This window comes from Podarcis filfolensis, assembly GCF_964270895.1.
Source record: "Podarcis filfolensis genome assembly, chromosome: Z".
In the NCBI taxonomy this organism is placed as follows: Eukaryota; Metazoa; Chordata; class Lepidosauria; order Squamata; family Lacertidae; genus Podarcis; species Podarcis filfolensis.
Genome location: NC_139617.1, coordinates 34,382,856 through 34,410,164, shown reverse-complemented (window position 1 = coordinate 34,410,164; position 27,309 = coordinate 34,382,856). Strand labels below are relative to the sequence as shown.

General features: G+C 42.2%; 1 protein-coding gene and 1 long non-coding RNA gene across 5 annotated transcripts; one reads left to right on the top strand and one right to left on the bottom strand.

The window, feature by feature from the left end:
• Positions 1-517: 517 nt before the first annotated feature.
• LOC310754591 lies at positions 518-12,210 on the bottom strand. The gene is made up of 3 exons (XR_014543901.1): positions 12,126-12,210; positions 8,646-8,707; positions 518-860 (listed from the first exon to the last, which is right to left on the bottom strand). It is a non-coding gene; the product is annotated as an uncharacterized lncRNA (long non-coding RNA).
• On the top strand, positions 6,818-20,828 carry SET (SET nuclear proto-oncogene). Of its 4 annotated transcripts, none has more exons than XM_083596542.1 (9): positions 6,818-6,943; positions 9,178-9,437; positions 15,038-15,095; positions 16,427-16,569; positions 17,283-17,386; positions 17,524-17,637; positions 19,131-19,301; positions 19,402-19,548; positions 19,942-20,828. In XM_083596542.1, exons 2-9 carry the CDS (start codon positions 9,305-9,307, stop codon positions 19,963-19,965), a joined length of 894 nt encoding a protein of 297 aa, XP_083452668.1. In that variant the 5' UTR covers positions 6,818-6,943; positions 9,178-9,304; the 3' UTR covers positions 19,966-20,828. The 4 variants fall into 4 exon arrangements, with proteins under 4 accessions (XP_083452668.1, XP_083452670.1, XP_083452669.1 ...); XM_083596544.1 differs by having other exon boundaries at positions 6,826-6,943; positions 19,402-19,492; XM_083596543.1 differs by lacking the exons at positions 6,818-6,943; positions 9,178-9,437 and adding an exon at positions 12,348-13,036.
• The last annotated feature ends 6,481 nt before the right edge of the window (positions 20,829-27,309 follow it).

The following is a 27,309-nucleotide window of genomic DNA, read 5'->3' as shown; positions in this document are numbered from 1 at the left end:
TAAAAAGTAAGGGGAAATGTGTGTGCGTCTTATGAAGCGAATGCAGGCTGTGCAGCTATCCCAGAAGCCAGAACAGCAAGAGGAATTGCTGCTTTCACTGCGTAGCGATCCCTCTTGCTGTTCTGGCTTCTGAGATTCAGAATATTTTTTTTCTTGTTTTCCTCCTCCAAAAACTAGGTGCGTCTTGTGGTCTGGTGCATCTTATAGAGCGAAAAATACGGGTAATTCTGGAGCCTAGTTGTGCTTTCCCCCTTCCTGTATGATGTTTATTGAGTACTGCCAAATTTTACTTGAGTGTTTATTGAGCACTGCCAAATTGTTTAGGTGTTATCATTCTTGGCAGCACATGAGGAAAAAATTTTTTGGGGAAGGATAGCCATATTTACAGCAGCTATACATCCTGACCATGATCTAATTCCAAGATCTAAGATCCCATGATACCTGTAAAAAATAATGGTGTAAAGTTTGCTTTCTTTGAGCTGATAAGATTTTTGCACTCCCAAATATTTTATTACCTTGCGGCAGATTTTACAGCTCATCTGTTTTTGAATGATTAACTGTTCAGATGGAATAATACCCATATAGATTAAATTCCGATTTGGATTTGTTGATTTTTAATCTGGCCATTTTACCAGAATTGCTTAGTTCTTTCATTAATACAGGTATTGCAGCTTTAATAAAAAAATGCAGCAATGCTAGAGAAGAAAGAAGGGGAAGAAATGGGCTCATTTCCTCTTTCTACAACTTCTTGGTCATTCCAGCAAAGGCTATTGCTCTACACAGTGTAGCTGTGGCTTCAGCTGTATTCTAGCAAACTGCTGTAAAAATCACGGTGGGCTCTCAGTTTTGCGACAAGTTCCCTGAAACAAACCACGGAAGTCAACAATGAAACTAAAGGCAATGCATTTTGTTCTCCCTCAACAGCACATGCAGATACTGTTGTCTTGACCATTGGATCTGTTATTGGTCTTGTCCGCTCAGTCCGCCTGAACCTGTCTTTACATGCAGGGGAACTCTCTAACTCACTGAGGGTTAGAGAGGCATCAGCTGCTCTCACCTGGCTTAGCCAGCCAACCAAAGTGGTTTTCAGATGTGGCTGCTGTCGCATGCTGACAGCTTCTAGGAGCCACAGGTAAGAGTGCAGTGCAGGGTGAGGACCAAAAGTGACAAACTACTCCAGAAGGAGCATGACATGTCCCCACCAGAGGTATTACCGTACTGTCCCGAATATAAACCTCAGGGTTTTTTTCAAATTCCAGCTGTGAAAAGTTAAGTGCAGTTTATATTCGGAACCAAGCGCTGTGTGCCTGCCTCCCGACACTACCGCCCTGAATGGGGGACGCAGAGGCGGCCAGCTATGCCTTGGGGAGATCGTGCTGGGAGGCGGTAGTACCAAGAGGTGGGTGCGCAGTGTGCTCGGAACCGAGCGCCAGCGTTGGCCGCCCCCCGCCCCCCGTTCAGGGCAATAGTACCGGGAGGCGGGCCGCACCTGCAAATAAGCCTTCAATGTTAAAGGTGCAGCTTATTTGTGGGTGCGTCTTATATTCGGGCCAATACAGTACCTCTCCTATAACAGCACACACACCCCTTGTATATCACGATTGCATAATATTTCGTGATATCACACAGTCGTGATATACAATCAAGAAAGCATGATACCATGATTTCGTGCCACGATGCCACAGAATCACGATTTCACGAATCGTGGCCACACAATAATGATATCTTGATCTCACACTATGATATGAAATGTGGTTTCACGAATTCATTACTTCATGCAATCATGATTGCATGATATCACAAAATCATGATTTCATGAAGCCTATACAGTGGTACCTCGGGTTACATACGCTTCAGGTTACAGACTCTGCTAACCCAGAAATAGTACCTCAGGTTAAGAACTTTGCTTCAGGATGAGAACAGAAATCGTGCTCTGGCAGCGCGGCAGCAGCAGCAGCAGGCCCCATTAGCTAAAGTGGTGCTTCAGGTTAAGAACAAACCTCCGGAACAAATTAAGTACTTAACCCAAGGTACCATTGTATCATGATTGCTTGTGGAATGATATGATTGCATGATACCGTCTTGGCCAGAATATAAGCCACACTCCCCCGCCCCCCTCGCAGCCCTCCCGGCTGTGAAAGGTTAAAATGTAGCTTATATTTGGAACCAAACGCTGCACACCTGCCTCCCGGCACTACTGCTCTGAATGGGGGGGGGGGCGCCGCCAGCTTGGGAAGGTAGTGCCAGGAGGCAGCAGTACCGGGAGGCAGGCCACGCCCACAAATAAGCCTTCAATTTTAAAGGTGTGGCTTATTTGCGGATGTGTGTTATATTCGTACCAATACGTTATTAGAATATTATGATTGTATTATTTTTTTTCGTTCTTTGTGCCTCTTTAGAACAATACATGCTGCACTTTAATGTCGCCTTCTACAAAGATCCATTGACTCGCTAGGAATCCCACCCAGAATGCCTGCACTCTCGTTCTTTTGCAATGGCTTTGTGAAATGATGATGGTAATAATAATTAAATGTTGCCAAAATTCACCCATAAATATCAACTTTTGTTTTGCTTTGTCCCTTAACATGAAGCTGAAGAGGAGGATTTAAAGGCTGCTTGCGGACAAGCAATTTTCAAACATATTTTAGTTTATTTGCTTCTCTTAAAATTGCAGCCTGCAAAAGAATGCAAGCTTCTCCCAGAGAACCGAGGGAACTGGACAGGGGGCCAGAGGAGGCTGCCTTGTAGCAAGTCAAACCTCAGATTCATCTCATTCAGTCCTGCCAGCCCTGACTGCAATATGCCCCTCTTGCCCCCCTCGCCAGCGAAGTGGCTGCTCCAGCCCTGCCAAACTGCCCTTCCCTCCTCGGGAAGCCACAAAGGTCTTCCTCCTTGAGGACCCCTGACATCCAGAGCCAACCAGATGCCCCCAAAGCGCTGCCGCCCAAGCTGGGGCAAGAAGCCAGACAACTCTGGAGTTGCCCACTGTCAGAAACTCACCTACCCTTGGACTTCTTGGGAGGAGGAGTTGAGGCAGTGCGCAGGGCCAGATTTAAGTTTGATGTGGCCCTACGCTACTGAAGGTAATGGGGCCCTTTATATGTCCAGCTGTTCTTTGTCAACAACAAATTGTCGCTGGGTTTTTTGTGTGTTGAATATATGCTCTATGGTAATTGATGGACCTCATAGGTATCTCAAGTCATTTGCACATCACAAAAGATGTATTTTATCAAAGTCATTGTTGAACTGAAATACAATTATGAATAAGTATATTCATAGTGAAATAATTATTCGGCTCTAACTTGAAATGATTTTTCATTCATAAACTTAATACTGCAAACACATTGGCATTGCGCAAGAACAAAAGTTCCTTTAGGAACACAGTTTACAAAGACTAATCATCTAGTCTCTAGAAACTTGCTATAACATGAAATAATGATAGGTGTAAATACGCGATGCAAACGATTCATAATGATAAATAGCTTTATTCATATGAAATTAAGTGTTATAACCTGTACAATGCAACTGTAGTTTATACAATGCATTTTTTAAATATAATATCAATATCACCATTGTAGTCTACTCTGTTCATTGGGACAGCAGACCTTTGTACCCTGTTACACTTAGTGAGTGTAAAAGACGGTATTTCTAGTAATATGTCACATTCATAAATAATACAAATACTATACATGCCTGTACATCAAAAAATTATTTAACAGGTCTGATTTTATAAATGCATCTACCCAATACCCATTCAATTGTATAATTTTATCATGATTCATTGTTGAATTGCTGTTTTAAGGGTTGTTCTTAAAAGTCTGGAACGGAGTAATCTGTTTTGCATTCCTTTCTATGGGAAAGCACGCTTTGGTTTTGGAACGCTTTGGTTTTGGAATAGACTTCTGGAAGGGATTAAGTTTGAGAACCAAGGTGCCACTATATATAGAAATGAGCAAACCAGTGATATTTTAGGGAGCAGGCTAGCAGGCGGGGCCCATTCCTTATATCATAGGAGCCTATACAACACAAAACACTGTTGCTTTATGTAGGTTTTATTTTATTTATTTTTTTATCTTATATTTTGGAAATGTACATCCAGGGTTTTTTTCCTTTAAATTTTTTCGGGGCCCCAAGACAGTGGGGATTAAGCTATAGCTCAGGGGTCAGCAACCTAAGGCCCATGGGCCGGAAGCAGCCCGCAGAGGTTGTTTGACTGACTCATGAGCTGCCCCCGAACCGAGTTGCCTGCTCGCGTGCTGTGCTAAACTGCAACAGCGCAGCGTGGGGACTCGCTTCCGCAGCGCCGAAAATTGCGTCTGCGCAGACACAGACATTGAAAATTGCAGGCTCGGGCGCAATCCAGCCCATGGAGGGATATCCACTGGACCGATCCAGCCCAGGGAAGATAAACCTTGCTGACCCCTGCTAGAAGAAGAAGAAGAAGCGTTTAGACTTGATATCCCACCTTTCACTCCCTTTAAGGAGTCTCAAAGCGGCTAACATTCTCCTTTCCCTTCCTCCCCCACAACAAACACTCTGTGAGGTGAATGGGGCTAAGAGACTTTAGAGAAGTGTGACTAGCTCAAGGTCACCCAGCAGCTGCATGTGGAGGAGCAGAGACGCGAACCCGGTTGAACCAGATTAGGAGTCTACCGCTCTTAACCACTACACCACGCTGGCTCTCTTATTGCTATAGCTTGTTTAGCTTATACCTAAATCCGGCACTGGAATGGTTCAATAAGATGGGTGATAGATACCATCCATGTCGCACCTACTCCCCTTGCAGTGGAGAAAGCTTTAGAATCTATGCCACTCATCCTGATTTGAGCATATGAGTTTTTGTATAATCTCATGATAGAAGCCATGAAATACTGTCCCATGTTCATTTTTTACATCAACACTTATAGGAACTGCCAGTTGATTCGTTTTGGCAATTTTACATGCATCAAGCAATACGACTACTAGTGGTAAATTTTTGCTTTTGCTGTCACGGATGACATTTAGTAGCCTGGGGATTGGATCAGTTGCGATGCAGGAAGAAATAAATATGTTAAGCCTTGCAGTAAAGATTGCTGTAAATATTTTAGCATCTTGATTTAAAAAGCCTATTGGCATATATCAGTGGTTCCCAACTAGTTGTTCGCAGGAGGTCTGCGTAACCCACCAAGGGGGTCTGTGGCACCATTCACATAACAAAAACTACCACAGAGATATCTAAATGTTCAAAAGTAGGGGGTCCATGGCTTGGTTTTTGAAAAACAGGAGGTCCATAGTACTTAGTGAATTGGGAAGCACTAGTCTATATGATTTACCAACTCAGGATGACAAGCTAGCAGTGACTTAATAATGTACAGTGGTACCTTGGGTTAAGAACTTAATTCGTTCTGGAGGTCCATTCTTAACCTGAAACTTTTCTTAACCTGAGGTACCACTTTAGCTAATGGGGCCTCCTGCTGCCGCCGCACAATTTCTGTTCTCATCCTGAAGCAAAGTTCTTAACCTGAGGTACTATTTCTGGGTTAGTCGAGTCTGTAACATGAAGCATCTGTAACCTGAAGCATCTGTAACCCAAGGTACCACTGTACAGCTGCTTTTTCTCCAAGAATGAAATTTAAGTATACTTTTGGTGAGTAAGTGTGCTTATTGCAGTGTGTGGCTTGACCCTAAGACAGCAGAAGGGATCTACATCCTCCAGGATAACAGGTGAAGAGGATGTTATTTTCAGGCTACGGTGTGTACCGAAAGCGGAAGTTTGTCCCTTTCAGCATTTTGGGTTTTTCCCTTTTAAGCATAACTGGTAGAGGACTGGTTGTTTTTCCCCCCCCTGCAGCATGTCATTACTGAAATAGTGCATCCAGCTTGATATAATAAAAATTTGGGGTTAGTATTTACAGCCCAACTCCCCATCAAGTGACCCAGTATCCCCTAAGTTAATTATCGGACAGAGAAGAAAGAGTAGAGGCAGGAAGCAGCCAAAGCAAGGCAGATCTTTAAAGTCTGTTTCAAAAGAGTTCCTCTCCCTCCCCGCCTTGCAAGGAGGTGAGGACCCAGATGTATGTACAGTGGTACCTTGGTTCTCGAGCATAATCCGTTCCAGAAGACTGTTCGAGTTCTGAAATATTCCAAGGCGCAAAGGGCTGGCTGAAAATGCAAAAATTGAAAAACACGCAGCGAAAGCCATTTGACTTACAAGGCACGTTCAAAAACGGAAGCATTTACTTCTGGGTTTTCATCGTTTGGGTTCCAAAACATTCATCAACAGAGACATCTGAGAACCGAGGTACCACTGTAACAACTTTTAAATTGCCCAGCCCCTTAGTCAAAGATCATCCAAAAGCATCAAACAGAAAGAGACACGTTGTCACTGGAGAATATTTCTGACTCCCTTCTCCCAGAAATTGGCATTTCTTAAGAGTACAGGAACAAAGGACTCAGAGACAATTGACCATGAGTGGCCACTGTAAGGGGAAATGCTGTTGCCAGAGAGGAGGGAGGAGGAGCTCAGTTGGAACAATGTCATTACGTCATTATCAGGGCATACTGCATTCTTGTCTCTCGCTATTATGAATGAAAATGTGTATGAATGAATGTGTATGAATGAATGTGTATCTGAAGAAGTGTGCATGCACACGAAAGCTCATACCAAGAACTAACTTAGTTGGTCTTTAAGGTGCTACTGGAAGGAAAAAAAATTTTTTTTGTTTTGACTATGGCAGACCAACACGGCTACCTATCTGTAACTGGAGCTATTATGAATGAATAAACTCATTAAAAAGGACTCTCTACTTTGTTTTCTCTACTTCTTGCTGCCAAGGGATGGGGGTGGGGGTGGGGAGGAGAATTCCCGAGCCTGACAGTGTGACCTGTCTCCTGTCTGTCAAGACACCTGATAGTGTTTGCTGATTGCCTTATTCTGGACAGTCTAGGCCATTATTTGGAAATGGTAATACCTCAGTTCTTGAGTCTATTGTTATATACCTCCCCTATTCATGAGAGATGTTTTATGTATTTGGAGGAGTTTGCAAATGAAAAGAACTGTTGAGAAAGGTTTTTCCAATATACTTCCTTCTACAGCAGAGAACATCTTTGGGGACATGAAGAGAGTCAAGATGAGCTTCAGAATTGCCCTGTGAACCCAAAAGTCATTTTATTTTCAGGGAAATTTTTTTTGAAGGGTGAAGGATTGGTTTTCTGTGGAGCATGTGTCTGCTATGTGTGCACCTTAAAATTTGTGTCACAAGCTCTATTTGTTCTGTTGGTCTCGGCTAGATTAAAAACAGCCATTGTAGAGCTTTCAATTCAGTCGCCCTCAATTTTCCCTGCTAAAGTCCAGCAAGACATTGCACCTATCCGTTTTCAGACTGCCGACTATCAGCCATCATGCATGCAGGGGGAACAATGTGACTGATTATTAAAAAAATATTTATTTTTTTAAGATTGTTTTCCTTATCACACCTGGGAAAACAGGATGATTTCCTTGTGTACACCCCGAACATCTCTCTTCCTCCCTTATTTTCTTTCCTCTTAGTAGCTTCCAACTTGTTTTTCAAATTGGTGGCCATTTTGTGAACCTCTGCCACTTCACATTCTACCTCAACTACTTGGCTTGCCATCACTAACATTAGTATTTCATTAATTACAGTGGTACCTCGGGTTTACAGACACTTCAGGTTACAGACTCCACTAACCCAGAAACAGTACCTCGGGTTAAGAACTTTGCTTCAGGATGAGAATAGAAATCGTGCGGCGGCACAGCAGCAGCAGGAGGCTACATTACGGTAGCTAAAGTGGTGTTTCAGGTTAAGAACAGTTTCAGGTTAAGAACGGACCACCAGAACAAATTAACTTCTTAACCCGAGGTACCACTGTACTTTATGCTGAAATCCGTGTCTTTATCCTACTTTTAAGTAAATTTTAACCCTGTTTATCCAAAAGTTCCCTGTCACAGTTAGCATTGAGGGAGCTATTTTAGGCCCAACCTGAGGTAAATGATTGGCGAGCTTCCTCTGTAGTGATGAGGACATCATCACTGTTACAACACCTGTATTACTTACTAAAATGACCATGAAAGACAATTGTAAAACAATCTTAAAATGTTTGCCGTTAATATACAAAATAAATGTTTTTCACCTTCACTGTTGGGTTGCTAGTTTTATGGTTTTTTTTTCACTTAAGAGTAAACCTGCTTAAATTAATGGACCTACTTTAGTCATGCCCATTAAATTCAATTGGTCTACTCTGAGTAGGTCTAACATAGACTGCAGCCTTTTAATTAACCTTAAGTTTTTTATTTTTTTAGCTGTTTTAATTGATCATTTTTATATTTTTAATACACCACTTAAGAGGCTTTACTACAATTAATCAGTATTTACATTTTGTTAAATAAAATGAAATGGAAAAAATAGCATTCAGTTGGCTGTGCACATTCTGCAATACTTTGCTCCCTGAGGTTCAAACAGCTATTCTTCTGTGCCCATTTGGGGTTAGTGAAGATTTTTCTATTTATGCAGACTTTTGCTACACCAAGTAAGAAAGGGGTCTGTGTTGAGGATTGGTTTATCTGACACTCTTTCCTTTGTTTGCTTGGGGGGTTGGATTTATATAATATTTATTTTTTATTATTTGTTTACCATTTAATACCCTACCTTTCCTCCAAGGAGCTCATGGTAGCATGCACACTTTTCATTTCCTCATCCTTACCACAACCCTGTGAGACAGGTGAGGCAGAGAGATAATCAATGATCCAGTGAACTTCATGGCTGAGTAGAAATTTGAACCCTGGTCTCCCAAGATCCCAGTCCAACACTTGAAGCACTACACCACACATTTTGATGATATTTGAGAAAGTGATTTTAGATATAAGATTTAGATGTAACATACCATAAGCATATTTTATATGATGGCTCCTGAGATCAAAGGACAGTTTTATGTCTGTGTTTGGATACAACTGGGTGCCATTTTGAATCAAGACTAAATCTTCCAAAACTGCAATGATTTTAACAAATTTTTGCATGATGATTCTTGAGATCAAATAGCAGGGTTTTCTTGGTCTATATTTAGATACAACTGGATGCCGTTTTGAATCAAGATAGTGGACTGAACCTGTCTAAACTGCATGTATTTTAACCACTGTATTCAAAACTGTACTGATTTTGTTGTTATTTATTTGACTATTAGCAATGCTGGATAAGAGGCTGCTGGTTGTTAAAGATAAAGCAAATGGCAAAGGAAACATCCCATAAGTGTGGAACTACCACTAAGAAGGCCCTCCCAGGAGTGCCCATGCATTGAACTTCAGCAGAAGATGGAACTGCAAATAGGGCCTGTTTTGCAAATCTCAGTTCCCGGATTGGTATGGAAGGAGGCATTCTTTCATATATCTGAAGGATACGAAAGAGATCTTGCTACTCATCACTGCTCAAGAGTGAAATTTAGGGGTAAGAAGCAATATTTTTATTATATTGCTATTATAAGAAAAAAAATGCTCATTTTCCCTTATGGGGTATCCTAGAGCCCATATAGAGTCCTTAGGAGAAAATAACAGAGGACAACCAGAGTATATTGAGAAGCAAAGTGGCTAGTAAGCCTGATCTTTATTAAACGGTTGCAACAGGGTCCCCACTCACCACATGCAGGAGGGAGGAGAACCCTGAACAATGGTGTGCAAACCCTTACATAGACTTTTGAAATTATCCACCCTGTAGCTCAAGACCACCCCCCAAAACATCATACATACATCACAGGAGGCAGTCTACAGCAGAAATCCTATCTGCCAGGATACCTGTTAATGGGTTTACCTGGACAGCCTGGCCATTCTTTTGTGATGATAAATATTTAATTCCTGAGTCCTGGTCACAGTGTCACCCTATTCATACACAAATGTGCCCTTAAGGCAGGATTTGTGAGCACAGAGACAATGGGGAGGCTTTTCCTATTTCCATCCAAACTGCAGAGGAATATTTGAGGTCACTGAAAGACTCAAAATGGCTTTAGGACTGTTTTCCTGCAGTTTATATATTTATTTATGTATGTGTTTGCCTGGTACATTTATGAACATTTATTTTATATCTTAGACCTTATAATTCTCATAACAATTATAATAGTGTTTCTCAAGTCTAAATCATCTTGACATGGTGATTCATTGATTTATTGTCACATGGATTTGGCTGCCATCAGTTTCATGCACTTTAACTGCAAGTTTTACAATTACATGAGGAATCAAAGCATAAATTGTAAAGCCCATGACCACTTGCACACGATTTGCAACCCACTTGCAGGTTGTGACCCACAGGCTGGGAAATGCCAATTTGTAAAACATTTAGCGCAAGCTGTCCTCAGGCTTTCCCTGCCTGTTTCTGCATGCTTGAAATCTCTGAATTTGTTTTATGTACCAATTATTATTAGAAGGACAGGAGGAGGAGCCTACACTGAAAAAATATGAAGAAATTAATGGGCATTTAACAGATTGGCTGCAATATTTTCAAATACATCAAAGATTAATCATTGATAAGAAAGCAGGACTTGCAAAAGAAACATCAAAATTTGAAAAAGAATTGATACAAAGTAAAGGAAAATATATCTCGTGGGTATACGACCTCCTATTAGAATGGGAGGTAAAGGAAGAACAAGTGAAAACCGTAATGGTGAGATGGGCACAAGATCTGGGTTATAATATTTACATGGAACAATGGGAAAAATTATGGCGGGAAGACACAAAATTAATGGCCTGTTATAATCTCAAGAAAAACACAATGAAGATGATGTACAGATGGCACCAAACTCCATAAAAACTTGCTAAAATGTATAAGAATAGATCACCTATATGTTGGAGATGTAACAGAGAAATTGGGTCTTATTTGCATATGTGGTTTAAGTGTACAGACATTTGTGTATTTTGGAATAATATATATGAAGAACTTTAAAAACTATTTAAATTTACATTTAAAAAAGGCCAGAAATATTTTTATTAAGCATCCTGCTAAAAGAAATAGGGAAATCAAAAAGAACATTGTTCATGTACGGGATAACGGCAGCCAAAATTTTAGTAGCAAGAAATTGGAAAAATACAACAATACCCAATACGGCAGACTGGCAAAACCTAATGGTAGAATATCTGCAGCTAGCGAAGGTGGCACGAAAGATAAGAGGCCAACCAAAACAAAAAGTCTACAACGGTTGGAGAATCTTTAAAGAATACTTTAAAAACTATGGTATAAAAGGAAACATCTTGGCAGAACTAGACTGTTCCTTGTATTGTATAAATATAAGATAGTAGGGAGATAAAAAGACTATATAAGAAATATGCAACTGTGCGGTATAAGGTAATTGATAGATAAAGTACAGTTAGATTAATTGGAAGACATTTTTAATTTCTTTCTTTATAAGTTTTATAATTGATTTCAGTATCGGGAGTATAAATGACGTTAGTTATACTAATTTTGTTGTTTCTTATATTGTGGTTGTTTGTTTGATTTCTTCGTTATGTGTTTGTTTGATTACAGTAGGTTTGTTTATTTGTTCGTTTGTCTGTTTTCCCATAAATGTATTTATTTTAAATTAATAAAGATATACTTTTAAAAAAGTATTACTGTATATTAGGTTTTAGGGTTTTTTATTTTAATGACAGCTTGTTTAGACTGTACACCACTTTAGAGATTTCTTAAATCAAGTTGTATATTTATTGATTTATTGGTTTTAGGCAGTGTTTTCATTTTCAGGATGTATTATTTTGTTTCACAGTATGCCACTTAAGAGATTTTTGAAATGTTAAGCAGTATATTTATTTAGTTCACTTTTGGAGATATGGCATCCTTGTTAAAACGCTTTTAAATAAATAAAAAGTTGAGCTTCTGGGAGAAAAGGCAGGATTTCAGTATAAGGTGGGGAAGGCAAACAAAAAAGTAGTTGCAATATAGCCTATATTATTACACTGCTAGGAAAATTCTTTGGAGAGCGCATGGCTCTCTTTTGGGCGCCAGTCAGTGCTTAGAAAAATTAAAATTTTATGTGACATGTCTGTGCATGCGCAGGGACCACCGTTCTATTTTCGCTTCTCCAACATAACTCCATTCAAGGCCGCGCCCACTGCTATTTATACATATGCAAATATTAACTTATAGACGCACATCCATGGCGACCAAGCAGCATCCGAAGAGGAGGCGGGATTAAAGCCGACACATCCGCCCCTGCGTTTAAGTTGTTGCCCATGTTTTAAAACCTGTGCCTATAGAGGGTATTTCTGCGCCTGCGCTTTGTCATCCCTCTCCTGCTATCCGTAGCCCCTCCGTGGGCAGTTATCCTCTGTACGTCCCATGCACAGAGAGCGTATGCGCTTGCGCAAGAGAATTCTTTCGCTACATGATAGGGAGGAGGGAGCTACATCCTTACGTTCTTTTCTATGATGAAGGTGGGGAGAAGAGTAAAGGCGCCTGCGCAGTAAGCTCGGTTTTCTCTCACCCGTTGGGGGAAAAGCAACATTGGAGCTTCTGCGCATGTGCCTTTGGCTCACCCGCGTTGTCTAGGCGCAGGGACGCGTGTGCGCTTGCGCGGCCACTCACACACGCGCACAGGAGTAAACGAGGGGGCGGGAGGAAGAAAAAGTCCCCAGTGCGCATGCGTATTTCGATTCTACTATCCCTCTGGTGGCGGCCGCGGGAAAGGAGAGATAAAAACCAATCTGCGCGCCTGCGCGCAACTCGCTTTTCCCTCGCCAGAACCAGGAGGAGGCGGCAGAGGAGGAGGAGGAGGCGGAGGCTCTCGCTGTGTGGAGATAGCGTGAGGGGAGCCCAGGCTCTGCCGCCACCCCGTCTTCTCCCACGCATAGGAAGACCCAGGAGAAGGAGGAGGAGCAGAGGCAGCTCCAGCTAAGCCCGGTCTGAGGCGAGGCTGCGCTGCTGCTCTGCTCTCTCAGTCCTTGCCTGCCTGTCTCTCCCCTCTCTTTCCCCGCCTCTTCTCGTTCCCAACATGTCGGCGCCGCCGGCCAAAGTCAGCAAGAAGGAGCTCAACTCCAACCACGACGGGGCCGACGAGATCTCAGGTGCGGGTGCCGGAGACGGGGGCGAAAGGGGGTCTTGTGTGGCGCGCGGGAATGGCGGGCGGGACCCGGAGGTGGGAGGGAAGAGATGCACACGCCGAGGCTCTTCTCCTTTGCCCCCTCCGCAGCCGCCATCTTCTCCAGCAGCAGCAGCGGCCGCCACCGGAGGCGGGAAGGGAAGCGCGCCTTCGAGCGGAGGGGGGCCTCGCTCATGTGGGCCGGATGTGCAGGCCGCGGCGGCGGCTGAGTCCAAGCGAGGGAGGGAGGCCATGTTAAAGCGCCCCTTTTGTCTCCCGCGCGGCGCGCTCTCGCCCGCTCGCTCTCCTTGCGCCCTTGGCTGCATTCTTCTTCCCGCCTCTCTGGCGGCGGCAATAGCAGCAGCAGGCCTCGCTCTTCGCTTCCGATCCCTTTTATATCGCTTCCTCGCACACACAGAATATATCCTCCCCGGCCGCGCTCCAACCGTGCTTTCTTTCTTTCCCGCCCCCCGCTTTTGCTTGCCGCCATGATTGCCTTCCCTGCAACGCATGGCTTTTGCCTTGCAACAGCTCGGAAGAAGGTTTTGTACTTTGGAGGCAGAGGAGGAGAGGGGCGCGTTTTGCGGGTGTCCTTTTTACTACAAAGCCGCGGCTTTCCTCCTGCAGTTTGAGGGGTCGCAACTTCCCACCACGTGCAGCTGTGCCATGGCTTCGGCGGCTCATATCAAACCCGAAACTCGTGGCTTGATCTCCGCCCCCAAATAATTTATACTGTATATGTATATACGCACCTACAGATGCCCAACGGCAGATTTCTTTAAAAAATGAATTCATGTTTTCATTGTATTTGAGACTAACGGGGCACTCCCCACCCTTTAAACGATGCTGCTTGTAAAAAGGAAACCCAAAATTGTCTGGCAGGGACCAACCCTCAAAAGAGTGCCCCGCGTCCGTTACTCTGCGCACGTGTTGCTTCTACCGCCGTCTGTAGCCGCCTTTTTTTAAAAAAAGATTTTCTTGCTGGGATGAGTTTTAAGGTGATCCTGCTTACATTGCCTGCAGCTGCAAGCCAGCAAGCCACGCTGCACATAGAGCATGTCGTGCAGAATTCATTGTGCCATGTTCCCAAAGAAAGGGGCCTGGGATAGCAGGCTTCCTTATGCCAAGGGGAGGAGGGGGTTCCCCTCATCCCAGGTTTTGGAAAGCCCATTTGTCTCCAAATAATGCAGGCTAGACTAAGAGGTCCGTGGAATCCCACCTTCTGGGTTTTTAAATAGGCTGCTTCCCAGTCTTTCAGCTGTCTGAAAGCACACTAGACAATAAGCATTGTTTCTTTTAAAGGAAACATAGTGTAGCGTGTTCACTTGCTCAACAGGGGTTTTTTATTGCCTTAAAAATGCTGATCCAGGAAATTAATGTGTTCTCAGGTGTGCTCTTTATTACATGGCTTTTTTCAGTTAAATGAAACTGATGGGTTGATTAGTTCAACAACTTGTGGCTCTATATAAAAGTGCCATGAACATTCTTAAAGTCTATTGGCTGTATGATGGGCCAGATGAGAGATGTAGAAGCAAAGTAACCATCTCATGGGTCCCACCAGGTGAGAATAGTTGCAAGATTAGAAGTATAGATTGAAAACAATCTTGTGAATACATGAGAGCAGTTCTTTTCACCCACAGACCCTGTGGGGCTCAGATTTTGGATCAATTTCTTTCAGCACAGTACTGTGTGAATTTATACTTAGGAATAGGTTTGTCTGATTTGTTTATTTTTAAAACCATCTTCTCAACTTCCTATTTAAGTGTGCATAGGTTTGGAGCCTAAGAACGGAAATGGAATGTTTTCTTGTTAAAATGTATGTTCAGTGTATGGGGGGAAAGCATGTGCAAATGAATACACAGTCAAAAGCAAAGCAGATCGAGAAACAATATAGATCAAAATTCCATCCACAATATTGAGAACAAGTATTACATGTGTTTATTGTGTTGCTAATTAGAATCTGACTTGAGGCACATTTTTTTTCCAGACAAAGAGCAGCAGGAAGCAATTGAACATATTGATGAAGTACAGAATGAAATAGACAGGTAACCCAGATGGTGTTATATGTTTATTCAGAATACATTAACAAGCACCTCAATGCTTACGTTATATAATAATGTCGGTTTACCAAACAACATAGCTGATAAAAGCTTTTTGTCTGCTATTTAGTAATTAGCTTACAAAGAGTTATAATATAAGGCAGCTGGAATGTACTTCGAAACTTGAAAACATGAGCTGTGCTTATTTGGATTTCATCTATTAAATACAAAAGTTGAAAAGGAAACTGCTGGTGGCAGTAAGAAGTTTGTATATTTTGGACAGAGATTTTCATAAGTGATGTGAGCCAATGCTGCTTAATAAGATGCCAGCTATGGGTGTGGAAGGGGAAGGAAATCAAGCCCCCCACTCACCCCAGCAGCCAGAGATGCAACCTGCAAATTGCACACGTTATTGCTCCTCCTTTCTGTGGATTTTACAAAGACTATTAATGGTATTTCTTAAGTGTGAAACAATGCACCTGGTTCATAGGGGTTGAAAAATGAATGAACGTTGATTTGTTTCATTTTTCATTCCTTGCGTGCATACCTATTGTCAGCAATCACATGTGGGGCAAACTGAGTTTTCTGAGCTAGTGGCCTTTCTGAACCTTGGGTCCCCAGATGTTAATGAACTACAACTCGTATCATCCTTGATCACAGGCCGTGATGGCTAGGAATGATGGGAGTTGTAGTCCAAGCACATCTATGAACCAGAGTTAAAACAGAGATCTATATATGGGAGATGCTGTGCAATATGGTAATAGGGTGCATTTGACTCAATTAATGCCACTTGAGAATGTTTACTGCTCTACAATTAAGACTGAATTCATCATCATTCAGATACAGTGGTTCCTCTGGTTACAAACTTAATTCATTCTGGAGGTCCATTCTTAAGCTGAAACCATTCTTAACATGAGGCACGCTTTCAGTAATGGGGTCTCTCGCTGGTGCTGTGCCGCCAGCGCACAACTTCGCTCACATCTCGGGGCAAAGTTTGCAACTAGAGGCATCTACTTCCAGGTTAGTGGAGCTCGTTACCCGAAGCATTTGTAAGGAGGACGGTATGTAACACGAGGTTCTGTATTGAGCTCTGATCTGGAAGGATAGATAGTTTGTTGCTTATTTGGGCAAAAAAGTCACCCTTATTTAACAGTGCATCAATGACCTGGTCCCATTGGTTTCAGATTAAACTTTCAGGTTGTTAGAGATTGAAATAAACTAATCCTTCTACTTAGTGTTCTATTTTCCCCCCAATCTGCTGTGAAATGTCATGCTGCTTTGATCCTTCCTCTACACTTTGGATATCCCATTTTGTTTGGATCTTGTCTTTGCTATAGACTGAATGAACAGGCCAGTGAGGAAATTTTGAAAGTAGAACAGAAGTACAACAAACTCCGCCAACCATTCTTCCAGAAGAGGTCAGAATTGATCGCCAAAATCCCGAACTTTTGGGTAACAACATTTGTCAACCACCCACAAGGTACATTAAAGTGCTATAAATTCTAAATATTTATTTTATAAATTAATTTGTAATAATTTCTCAAAGTGACTTGCGATACTGAATATCCTATCCAACAGTATATATTTTTTGTTCTGGACTGTGTTGTTAATGAACCCTTTTCTATTTTTATCAGTGCTTACTTAGATTTTATTAATTGTCTTTTCTATGTTTTTAGCTTGTTCTGTTTTTGTAAGCCACCTTGAGTCCTGGACTGGGAAAAAGGCAGATATAACTAAAGATAATAACAGTGACAACAAGATGAGAGTCTATGAAAAACAATGCAGATGTACTCTCTCTAATACAAAACCTTTTATTCAGATTCCTAAACATTGGCTTTCTTTTGTATTATTTGGCTATATTGAGCAGTGTTGTTGAGGTGAAAGCACAGCTTCCATCAGTGGAATCTCTAAAGAAGTTCCTGGTGGGGAGGGGACTGTGGCAGGGAGAAGTTTGTTGTCAGATGCAGCCCACTTCACTTTAGCTTCAGGCCTCAGCATTCTATAAAAACAAGTCAGAAATAATTTATTAGAACTGAGTTTATATTAGTTGATTTCCATTATGTGGATGAAGTTGAAGAACCCAGCAGCAATATATGTTTCAGAGCAGGTTATAAAATTCTGTAAGGTGGTGATGCTTCTGCTGATGAATATGTAAAACGCACATGTGATGGAAACTTTGTAATTCTCTGATAGTATCTGCACTGTTGGGAGAAGAAGATGAAGAAGCGCTGCATTATTTGACCAGGGTGGAAGTGACAGAGTTTGAAGACATCAAATCAGGTTACAGAATAGATTTTGTAAGTAAAGGTGTGCTGCACCTTCCTTACCACGTTTGTGGATGGCTGGGAGAACAGCCTAGTGCTCCCTGAGGCCATGCTCTGAAATATCTATGCCGTGTAGTGGTATTGACGTTCTTATATTTTCTTGACTGCAGTATTTTGATGAGAATCCATATTTTGAAAACAAGATGCTCTCCAAAGAGTTTCATCTGAATGAGAGTGGGGACCCGTCATCAAAATCAAGTGAAATCAAATGGAAATCTGGAAAGGTACGTAGCTGCAGATTTCTTTGAATCCCTGTTGGTTTTGTGGGATAGTTGATCCCAGACACTAGCAGCGTCTTCTCCAAACTCTCTTTCCTCCTTGCATGGGTGAAACAAAGCACGGTTGTATCTGATGGATTTTATGTGATCTGGTGTTTCAGAGGATGGAATTTATGAGCTTCTGAGATTGCTGTGAGAACTTTTGGAAGCAAATAATACATGTGGACGCCAACCTATAGGTTATATCCAGTATTAGTTATACTTTAAGTAGACCCATTGAAATGAATGAACACGATTCAGTTAGGTGCATTCCATGGGGCTACTGTGAGCACAACTTGGTTGGGCACAACCCTTTTGTGTAGTGTGAAGAAAGGTGGTTAATTTGCAAAACAGCATGGTACTGCTGGGAGATGGAAAAGGGACAAGCATATAAAGATATTAAAAACTAATTGTTTTAGTTTATTCATTTATTCCATCCTTATCCTGCTCTTCCTCCAGGGAGCACAGTGACATACATGGTTTCTCCCCTCTGTCTTCACAACAACCTTGTGAAGAAGGTTAGGATGTGAGAGTGACTGACCTAAGGTCACCCATTCAGTGTCATGACTGAGGATCTGAACCTGAGTGTAATCAGGTTGGCTCCGAGCAACTCCATAAAGATGCTTGAGGAGGCTTAGAAGTCGGATTTTAGTAATTCAGTTGTTATGTCTTCTACTTCTGTGGCCTAAAATTGTCTGAAGAATCATATTAGATGCAAATCTGTTGGAATCTTTCCTCTCTCCCCATCCCACCCAGCCAATGCTTTAATGGAGAGAACCAGAAATAACACTAAAGAAACTGGAATGGCCTAATTCACCTGCTTCTTTAGCATGGCAGCCTGGGATGTTTCCCTGAGCTACGATAATTCTACTTGCTTGCCTAAAGGGAAAGGGAGGTGTGTTTGTAGAAACCTCTAATTTTTGTGTTCCTGGGATGTGACCTGCTGTGTCTAGGTTGTCCGCAAGGGGATGTGTCCCTGCTGAAAAAGTACAGTTGTAGCCGTGGGATATTCCTGATGAAAAGGTCTGTTTCATTCAACAATCTGGAATTCTCTGCCATGTGAGAGTGTTGCACCACAGCTACACCATGTAAACAACCCTTAAGGGTGCTTAGAGTTGGGAGATCCTTAACAAACTACAGTTCTCAGAGTTCTTTATGAGGAAGCCTTGACTGTTAAAGTGCTGTGGAAGTAGAATTACTTTAGAATGGACAGTTCATCTACCATCTGAGGGCCCTTAATCTTGTGCTCCTAAATTATGTTTTCTCTGAATTTGGTGGGGAATATCAAAAGCAGTTTGCTGCTGCTGCTGCTGCTGCTCCATAATCTTGTTCAGTAAGTGGTCCAGTGCTTCACAGTTTCTGAATAAAGATGACAGATTAGCAATCTGAGTATCTTTTCAGTGGAAAAACTCAGTTTCAGAAGGAAGTTTTGATGTTTCTGTTGCCTTTTTTTTTGTAAGGATCTGACAAAGCGCTCAAGTCAGTCACAAAACAAGGCCAGCAGAAAGAGGCAGCATGAAGAACCGGAGAGCTTCTTCACCTGGTTCACTGACCATTCTGATGCTGGTGCTGATGAACTAGGCGAGGTCATTAAAGATGACATCTGGCCGAACCCATTACAGTACTACTTGGTAAGAGTCTTTAAATGAGTTTGCATCATGCTTCTAGGAGGGGAGGAAGTTTAGTGATTTAAGATAAACATGCTAACGTTTTAATTGTTCTTCAAATAAGGTTCCTGATATGGATGATGAAGAAGGTGAGGGAGAGGAAGATGACGATGATGAGGAGGAGGAAGAAGGCTTGGAGGACATTGATGAGGAAGGTGACGAAGATGAGGGCGAAGAAGATGAAGATGATGACGAGGGAGAAGAAGGAGAGGTTGGAATGACACTTGCCATTTAGCAATGGCTTGTAAATAGGCTTAGGAAGAGCAGAACCAGTCATCTTTGCCATGGCATCTTCTCTGCATGCCGTAGTCTTGAGTGACTTGGGTTAAGTAGCTGTAATTTGAAGGATCTCCCCTTCATGTGGAAGATCAGTGTTTTGAACAGTACAGGAGCAGAAGCTTGTTCAGTGTGTTTATTAGGACAGGCCCCTTAGCAAGCATCGTCAGGATAGCAGTTTCGCCTTGTGATGTAGAAGTAGAGCAGAAAAGAGTGTGGTAGAGCCTCTCCTGAAAAGTAAAAGTGGGGAGGGAATGGATGGTATGAAATTTGGATTCTTATGGTGATTACTTAACAGTGTGTTTAAATGTTGCATTTCTTTCAACAGGAGGATGAAGGAGAAGATGACTGAACACTGACAGATTCCAACCACCCTCTTTCCTCCCCGTTTCCCCCATCTCCAGTCCCTGGGAGCAAGTTGCTGTCTATTCCCCCCTCCCCCCAATCCTTTTTGTGCTCAGTCGCCTTGTTCTCCTGAGGTCTTTTTTTCCTCTCCTCTTCACCATAGTTCACAAATAATTTTGCAGAAAATATCAAGCAGCATTTGGTGGAAATGAAAACTTTACTCATTTTGTTACCCTCCCCACTTCCTCTTTCTAAACAAAACAAAACAAAAACTTTTAATAAAATCAACACACTGTGTTCTGTGGGGAAGAAAGAACCTTCTCCTCCCTTCACTCTGCTGGAAGCTGAAGAGTGCTAGGCCCCTGTGTAGTAGTGCATAGAATCTAGCTTTTTCCTCCTTTCTCTGTATATTGGGCTCAGAGATTACACTGTGTCTCTATGTGAATATGGACAGCATTTACCAACATGTATCTGTCTACTCTTGTTTTTTAATTAAAAAAAGCTTAAAAAAGGAGGGGGTTATAGACAATGTAAGCAAGGGTGGGTTTCAGATGTTGGGGTGGGTTAAAGGGGCATTTGAACAAAACAATACGTCTCCTTTGGCATGTTTAATCCCAATAAACATCCTTGCAGTTTAAAATATGACACTTAGGAGATTTTTTTTTAATTACAGTTGAGCCCTGCCACTTGATGGAGAATCAGCAGAACCTGTAGGACTTTATTTGGATTTCACATTCTCTATTGTAATTTTGTTCTTTGTTTTGTTTTTTCAAAAGAATTTTGTTTTACTGGAAAAAGAAAGTTGCTCAGTTCTGAATGTTCAAAAGTGTACAAGTTGCTTTGTTACAATAAAACTTAATGTGTACACAAGGGGGCTAATAGTCTTCACTGGAAAAATGAAATAAAAACATGTTCGACCCCACCCCTTTAGTTTGCTTTCTCAATATGGAAGTTAGTACCATTAGGACTAATCAATATTATGTTGATGGGAAGAAAACTTAAAAGTAAGCTATATGATTAGCAACATAGCAGTTTTCCTTTTCGTGAAACAAGCCCCTCGTGCACACTTAATTCTTGAAAGCATGATTAGAGGACATCAAAAAACTAAGAGTAAAGTGGGTAGAAGAATGAAAAATAGAAAGGACTTCCAATTCTCCGTCTGTCAATTATGTATACTGTATAAAGATTATTCAAAATATTAAAAGTATTCACGCCAGGATGATATGCAGCTGTTCCTCATTCTACTAGACAGCGTTTTCCCAATCTTCAGCCTCTGACATCTCAAGTTCATTCATTTTCCTTTCCACACAATTTTTTTTTTTAAATGTCCAAAGGTTTTTTTTTTAATGTTGCTAAATGTCAAGAAGAAGACTTTCCTCTGGTATTCTATGATGAATTTCTCTCCAAAGAAATTCCAGCACCCATTATTAGAATAATCCATAATTATTTATTGTGTGTTCATTAATTTGTACCCAGTTCAATATCTTCCAATTCCATTTCCCAGCTTAATTTAGGGGGGAAAAGTTATTTCCACTCTTCTTCCAGAAGAATTGCCAGAGGCTTGGTAGCTTTTTCCGCTGAGTTCACTCCAATTTGCACACAGGATCCTTTCTCTGCCATCTCAGTATGTTTCTTGATGTGTCAATGGTTTCATTCTACTCCAGCAGCATAACTTGATTGTTCGTTTCACTCCTCCAGGCACCTGTGTGGAGGTCGTCTCCCATCATTGTCTGCCTCCCACATTCTTAACAGTTTATAATCTTTCTTAATCACAGATAATTAAGACAGGCTATCTGTTTTATTTTCCAGCCTGTTAGTTAGTGCCTTCTTATGCCGGCCATCAGTTCGCATTCTGGGTGAAAATTGGCAGACAGATCACTCCAGTCGTAATTCATCCCGATCTCAAAAGTAATTAAAAGAAGGGAGGTTTAGCATTATAAAAAGCTACACAGCTGGAATGTGTGCAGAATCTGCTAATGCTTCTTGCTTGCCTGGATAGAGTAGAGGAGCATGTGTAGAAAATAGCCTAGGGCAAAAGGTAACTTTCACTAGGGGAAGGGCTGCATAAGCAAGAGGAGTACAGAGCTGGCTGCTGCTTGTGCACAGTTGTAGATGATAGCAACACTGAACTGCTCAGTGTTGTGTTAAAGTTTTTATTTTATTTTTATTTTTGCACAGAAAAACCATGCACAACATAGAGAAGCATTTTATGAATATAGGGTTCTGCGTATATAGCAAGCCTGACTATCTACCATGGTATTGCCTGTTTGGACTGTCAGAGGGCTTTCCAGTCAGCTGAGATAACTAATGGGAGACTGAAGAAGTGTGAATGCCTTTGCTCCTTGATACAATGCTGCTTCCTGGCTTGTTCTTGTGGTTTTACAAAAAAATGGGATGCTCTAAAACTGCTTTGACTGATGCGACATCGCAGAAGCATGGGACCACATAGAATGGTAGGGTTAGAAGGGACCCTGAGAGGCATCTAGTCCACCCCGCTGCAAATCGGGAATCTCAACTAAAGCAACCATGGCAGGTGGCCATCCAACCCTCTGTTTAAAAACCTCCAAGGAAAGAAGGAGAGGGAGTCTACCTTGTTAGTTTCTCACTATGCAGCTGCTTGCAGTCATAGGACTGTGTTTACATTCCACAGACAGTCCAGGCTATCGGAAGTTCTCACGGGAGTCTGTTCCATAGTCAAACAGCTCTTGCCATCAGAAAGTACTTCCTGGTGTTTAGTCAGAATTGTCCTTGTAACCTGAAGCCATTGGTTTGGGTCTCTGACTCCAGGGCAGGAGAAAACAAGCTTGCTCCATCTGACAGCCATTTAAATACTGGAAGATTGCTATATCAAGTCTCTTTCAGGCTAAACATATCCAACTCTCAACTATTCCTCATAAGGCTGTTTCCAGGCCCTTGATAATCTTGGCCATTTTCCTCTGCACACATTCTAGCTTGACAATATCCTTAAATTGTGATGTCCTGAACTGGACACGTTACTCCAGCTAGGGTCTGACCAAAGAAGATTAGAGCAGGACTATTACTTCCCTTGATCAAGAAACTATACTTATGTTGATGCAACCTAGAATAGCATAAAAAAAAATGTTGCTGCATCACACTGTTGACTTGTGGTCTACTATATCCTTTTCACATATACTGGCAATCCAGGTGTCCCCCATCTTATATCTGTGTCTAAGTGTAGAGCCTTACATTTGTCCCTGCTGAAATTCATTTTGTTAGTTTTGACCCAGGTCTTCAATCTGGTACGGTCATCTTGACTCACTTCTGTCCTCAGTGACTTTGGTTACCACCCCAGTTTTATGTCATTGCATATTGGATGAATATCCCCTCAATTCCCTTATCCAAGTCATTAGTTAAGATGTTGAACTACAACGGGCCCAGGACAGAACCATGTGGTACCCCATTTGTGACTTTCCCCCCAGGATGTTGAACCATTAGGGTTTGGTCAATCAGCTACAAGTCCACCCAACCATTACCTCACCCAGACCACATTTTGCCAGCTTTTTCACAAGAATATCATGGGGAGCATGCCAAAAGCCTTACTGAAATCAAGACACACTACATCCACAGCATTCCCGTTACTAAGCTTGTGACTATCAAAAAAATAATATTTGTCTGGTGTTACTTCTTGTTGAGAAACCCATCCTGGGTCTTAGTAATAAAAGCATAAGTTTCTAAGTGCTCACAGACTGACTGACTGTTTTAGGATGTTCCTGGTATTGATGTCAAGCTGACTGGTCAGTAGTTACCTGGGTCTTCTACTTTCCCCTTTTTGAAGATGCAAACATTTTCCCACCTCCAGCCTTCAGGGACCTCACCTGCTCTTCAATAATTTTCGAATATTATAAACAGAGGCTCTGAGATTACATCTGCAAGCTCCTTTAGTACTCTTGGATGCAGCTCATCAGGCTCTGGAGATTTGAATTCATTTAAATTAGCTAGGTGTTCCCTGACCACCTCGTTTCTTAAATTGGGCTGCAGCTTCCTCCTGGCATCCTTTATTCTGTTGTCAGCAGGTTGGGCACTGCTTTCCTTTTGGGTGACAATAGGGGCAAAATAGATGTTAAGTAGTTCTGCCTTCTCTCTGTCATTTCTCCATCTTTTCCATGCAAGGGACCTACTACTTGCTTGTTCTTCCTCTTGCTTCAAACATAGCTGAAGAAACCTTTTTATTGTTTTTCACCTCCCTTGCAAGCTGATGCTTGAACCTGGGATCTTTGGCATGCAGAACAGGTGCTTTACCGCTGAGCTACCATCCTTCACCCTAAAGGACTTCGGATCTGGAGAAATCACTGAGCAATTGTCTTTCAGGTTTTGCCTCTTGGTTCCCCAGTGCCCCCAAGCCTACAGAATAGAAGTTTGCACAACCCACCAAGGAACATAATAGCCTAATAAACTTCAAACAAGTAACAGTTAATTGCACATTTATCAGAATCCAGTTAAAACTTTTTGTATATTATACCCCATGTGTAGAGTCGTCTCTTGTGTTGTTGGAAAAGAGTGTTTCTTATGACCAGCTTGTTCTCTTGGCAGAAGCCTATTAGCCTTTGCTTTGCCTTGTTTTGAATTCCAAGGCCAAACTTGCCCATTGTTCCTTTTATCTCTTGACTCCCTACTTTAGCATTCCAATCCCCTATAATGAGAAGAACATTCTTCTTTAGTGTCATTTCTAGAAGGTGTTGTAAGTCTTTTTAGAATTGGTCAATTTCAGTTTCTTCAGCACCAGTAGTTGGTGCATAAACTTGGATTACTGTGATGTAAAAAGGTCTGCCTTGGATTCGTATTGAGATCATTTTATCATTTTTGAGATTGCATCCCAGTATAGCTGTCGCCACTCTTTTGTTGACTATGAGGGCCACTCTATTTCTTTTACGGGATTCTTGCCCACAGTAGTAGATATGATGGTCATCCGAACTGAATTTGCCCATTCCCGTCCATTTTAGTTCACTGATGCCCAAGATATCAATATTTATTCTTGCCATCTCATTTTTGATCACATCCAACTTACCAAGGTTCATGGTCCTTACATTCCAGGTTCCTATGCAACATTTTTCTTTACAGCATTGGACTTTCCTTTCGTATCCAGGCATATCCGCAACAGAGCAACCTTTCGGCTTTGGCCCAGCCGCTTCATCAGCTCTGAATCTACTTCTACTTGTCCTCCACACTTCCTCAGTAGCATGTTGGACGCCTTCCAACCTGAGGGGCTCATCTTCCAGCATCATAACTTTTCTATGCCTGTTGTCTTTGTCCATGTTCTTGGCAGGGATACTGGAGTGGCTTGCCGGTTCCTGCTCCACATGGATCACGTTTGGTCAAAACTCTCCACTATGACCTGTCTATCTTGGGTGGCCCTGCACAGCATAGCTCATAGCTTCTCTGAGTTATTCAAGCCCCTTCGCCACAGCAAGGCAGCGATCCATGAAGGTTATGCTTAAAATTCTACAAGGCAGGCTTAAGCAGTATGTGGACCGAGAACTCCCAGAAGTGCAAGCTGGATTTCAAAGGGGCAGAGGAACCAGAGACCAAATTGCAAATATGCGCTGGATTATGGAGAAAGCTAGAGAGTTCCAGAAAGACATCTACTTCTGCTTCATTGACTATGCAAAAGCCTTTGACTGTCGACCACAACAAACTCTGGCAGGTTCTTAAAGAAATGGGAGTGCCTGATCACCTCATCTGTCTCCTGATAAATCTCTATATGGGACAAGAAGCTACACTTAGAACTGGATATGGAATAACTGATTGGATCAAAATTGGGAAAGGAGTATGACAAGGCTGTATATTGTTTCCCTGCTTATTTAACTTATATGCAAAATTCATCATGCGAAAAGCTGGGCTGGATGAATCCCAAGCCAGAATTAAGATTGACGGAAGAAATATCAAGAACCTCAGATATGCAGATGACACAACCTTGATGGCAGAAAGTGAGGAGGAACTAAAGAACCTTTAAAGGAGAGTGAAAGAGGAGAGCACAAAATATGGTTTGAAACTCAACATCAAAAAAACTAAGATCATGGCCACTGGTCCCATCACCGCCTAGCAAATAAAAGGGGAAGAAATGGAGGCAGTGAGAGATTTTACTTTCTTGGGCTCCATGATCACTGCAGATGGTGACAGCAGCCACGAAATTAAAAGACTCCTGCTTCTTGGGAGAAAAGCAATGAAACATAGACAGCATCTTAACAAGCAGAGACATCACCTTGCCAACAATGGCCCGTATAGTTAAAGCTATGGTTTTCCCAGTAGTGATGTATGGAAGTGAGAGCTGGACCATAAAGAAGGCTGATCGCCGAAGAATTGATGCTTTTGAATTATGGTGCTGGAGGAGACTCTTGAGAATCCCATGGACTGCAAGAAGACCAAACCTGTCTTTTCTGAAGGAAATCAGCCCTGAGTGCTCTCTGGAAGGACAGATCCTGAAGCTGAGGCTCCAGTACTTTGGCTACCTCATGAGAAGAGAAAACTCCCTGGAAAAGACCCTGATTTTGGGAAAGATGGAGGGCACAAGGAGAAGGGGACGACAGAGGACGAGATGGTTGGACAGTGTTCTTGAAGCTACCAACATGAGTTTGACCAAACTGCGGGAGGCAGTGGAAGACAGGAGTGCCTGGCGTGCTCTGGTCCATGGGGTCACGAAGAGTCAGACACGACTAAACAACTAAACAACAACAACTTATACCTTGCCCATTTGGATGGGCCACCTCAGACACAGAATATTAAAAGATTAAAAACACAATAAAATATCAAAGATTAAAAACTTTCCTAAGAAGGGCTGCCTTCAGATGTCTTCTAAAAGTTAGATAGTTGTTTATTTCCTTGACATCTGATGGGAGGGCATTCCACAGGGCGGGCACCACTACCAAGAAGGCCCTCTGCCTGGTTTCCTGTAATTTGGCTTCTCGCAGTGAGGGAACCACCAGAAGGCCCTCAGCGCTGGACCTCAGTATCTGGGCAGAACGATGGGGGTGGAGACGCTCCTTCAGGTATACTGGGCTGAGGCTGTTTAGGGTTTAAAGGTCAGCACCAACACTTTGAATTTTGCTCGGAAATGCACTGGGAGCCAGTGTAATTAATTTAGCATAATGGATGAACTTGACCCAGTGATATCAGTGCTTTGAAGTCTGACAGTCATGCACACCTCCAGCATCCCACAGTAGGGAATCCCACTTCCCAGGGGGTGCCGGAACCCACTTTGAAATAAATTGTTTAAAACATTTTACTGGCCCTTTCATACTTTCGGGGGGGGGGGGCGGTGCCAAGAGAGTGAAGAACAGGTGCAGGAGGAAACACAGGTAGGGTTGGTGAAGAGTCAAGGACTTCCACACCACCT

Coding starts and splice junctions, on each gene's coding strand:
- SET (XM_083596542.1), top strand. CDS start 9,305: ATGGAACTGCAAATAGGGCCTGTTTTGCAAATCTCAGTTCCCGGATTG. Junction 17,387..17,523: donor CAGGTTACAGAATAGATTTT/GTAAGTAAAGGT, acceptor TCTTGACTGCAG/TATTTTGATGAGAATCCATA. Junction 17,638..19,130: donor TCAAATGGAAATCTGGAAAG/GTACGTAGCTGC, acceptor TTTTTTTGTAAG/GATCTGACAAAGCGCTCAAG.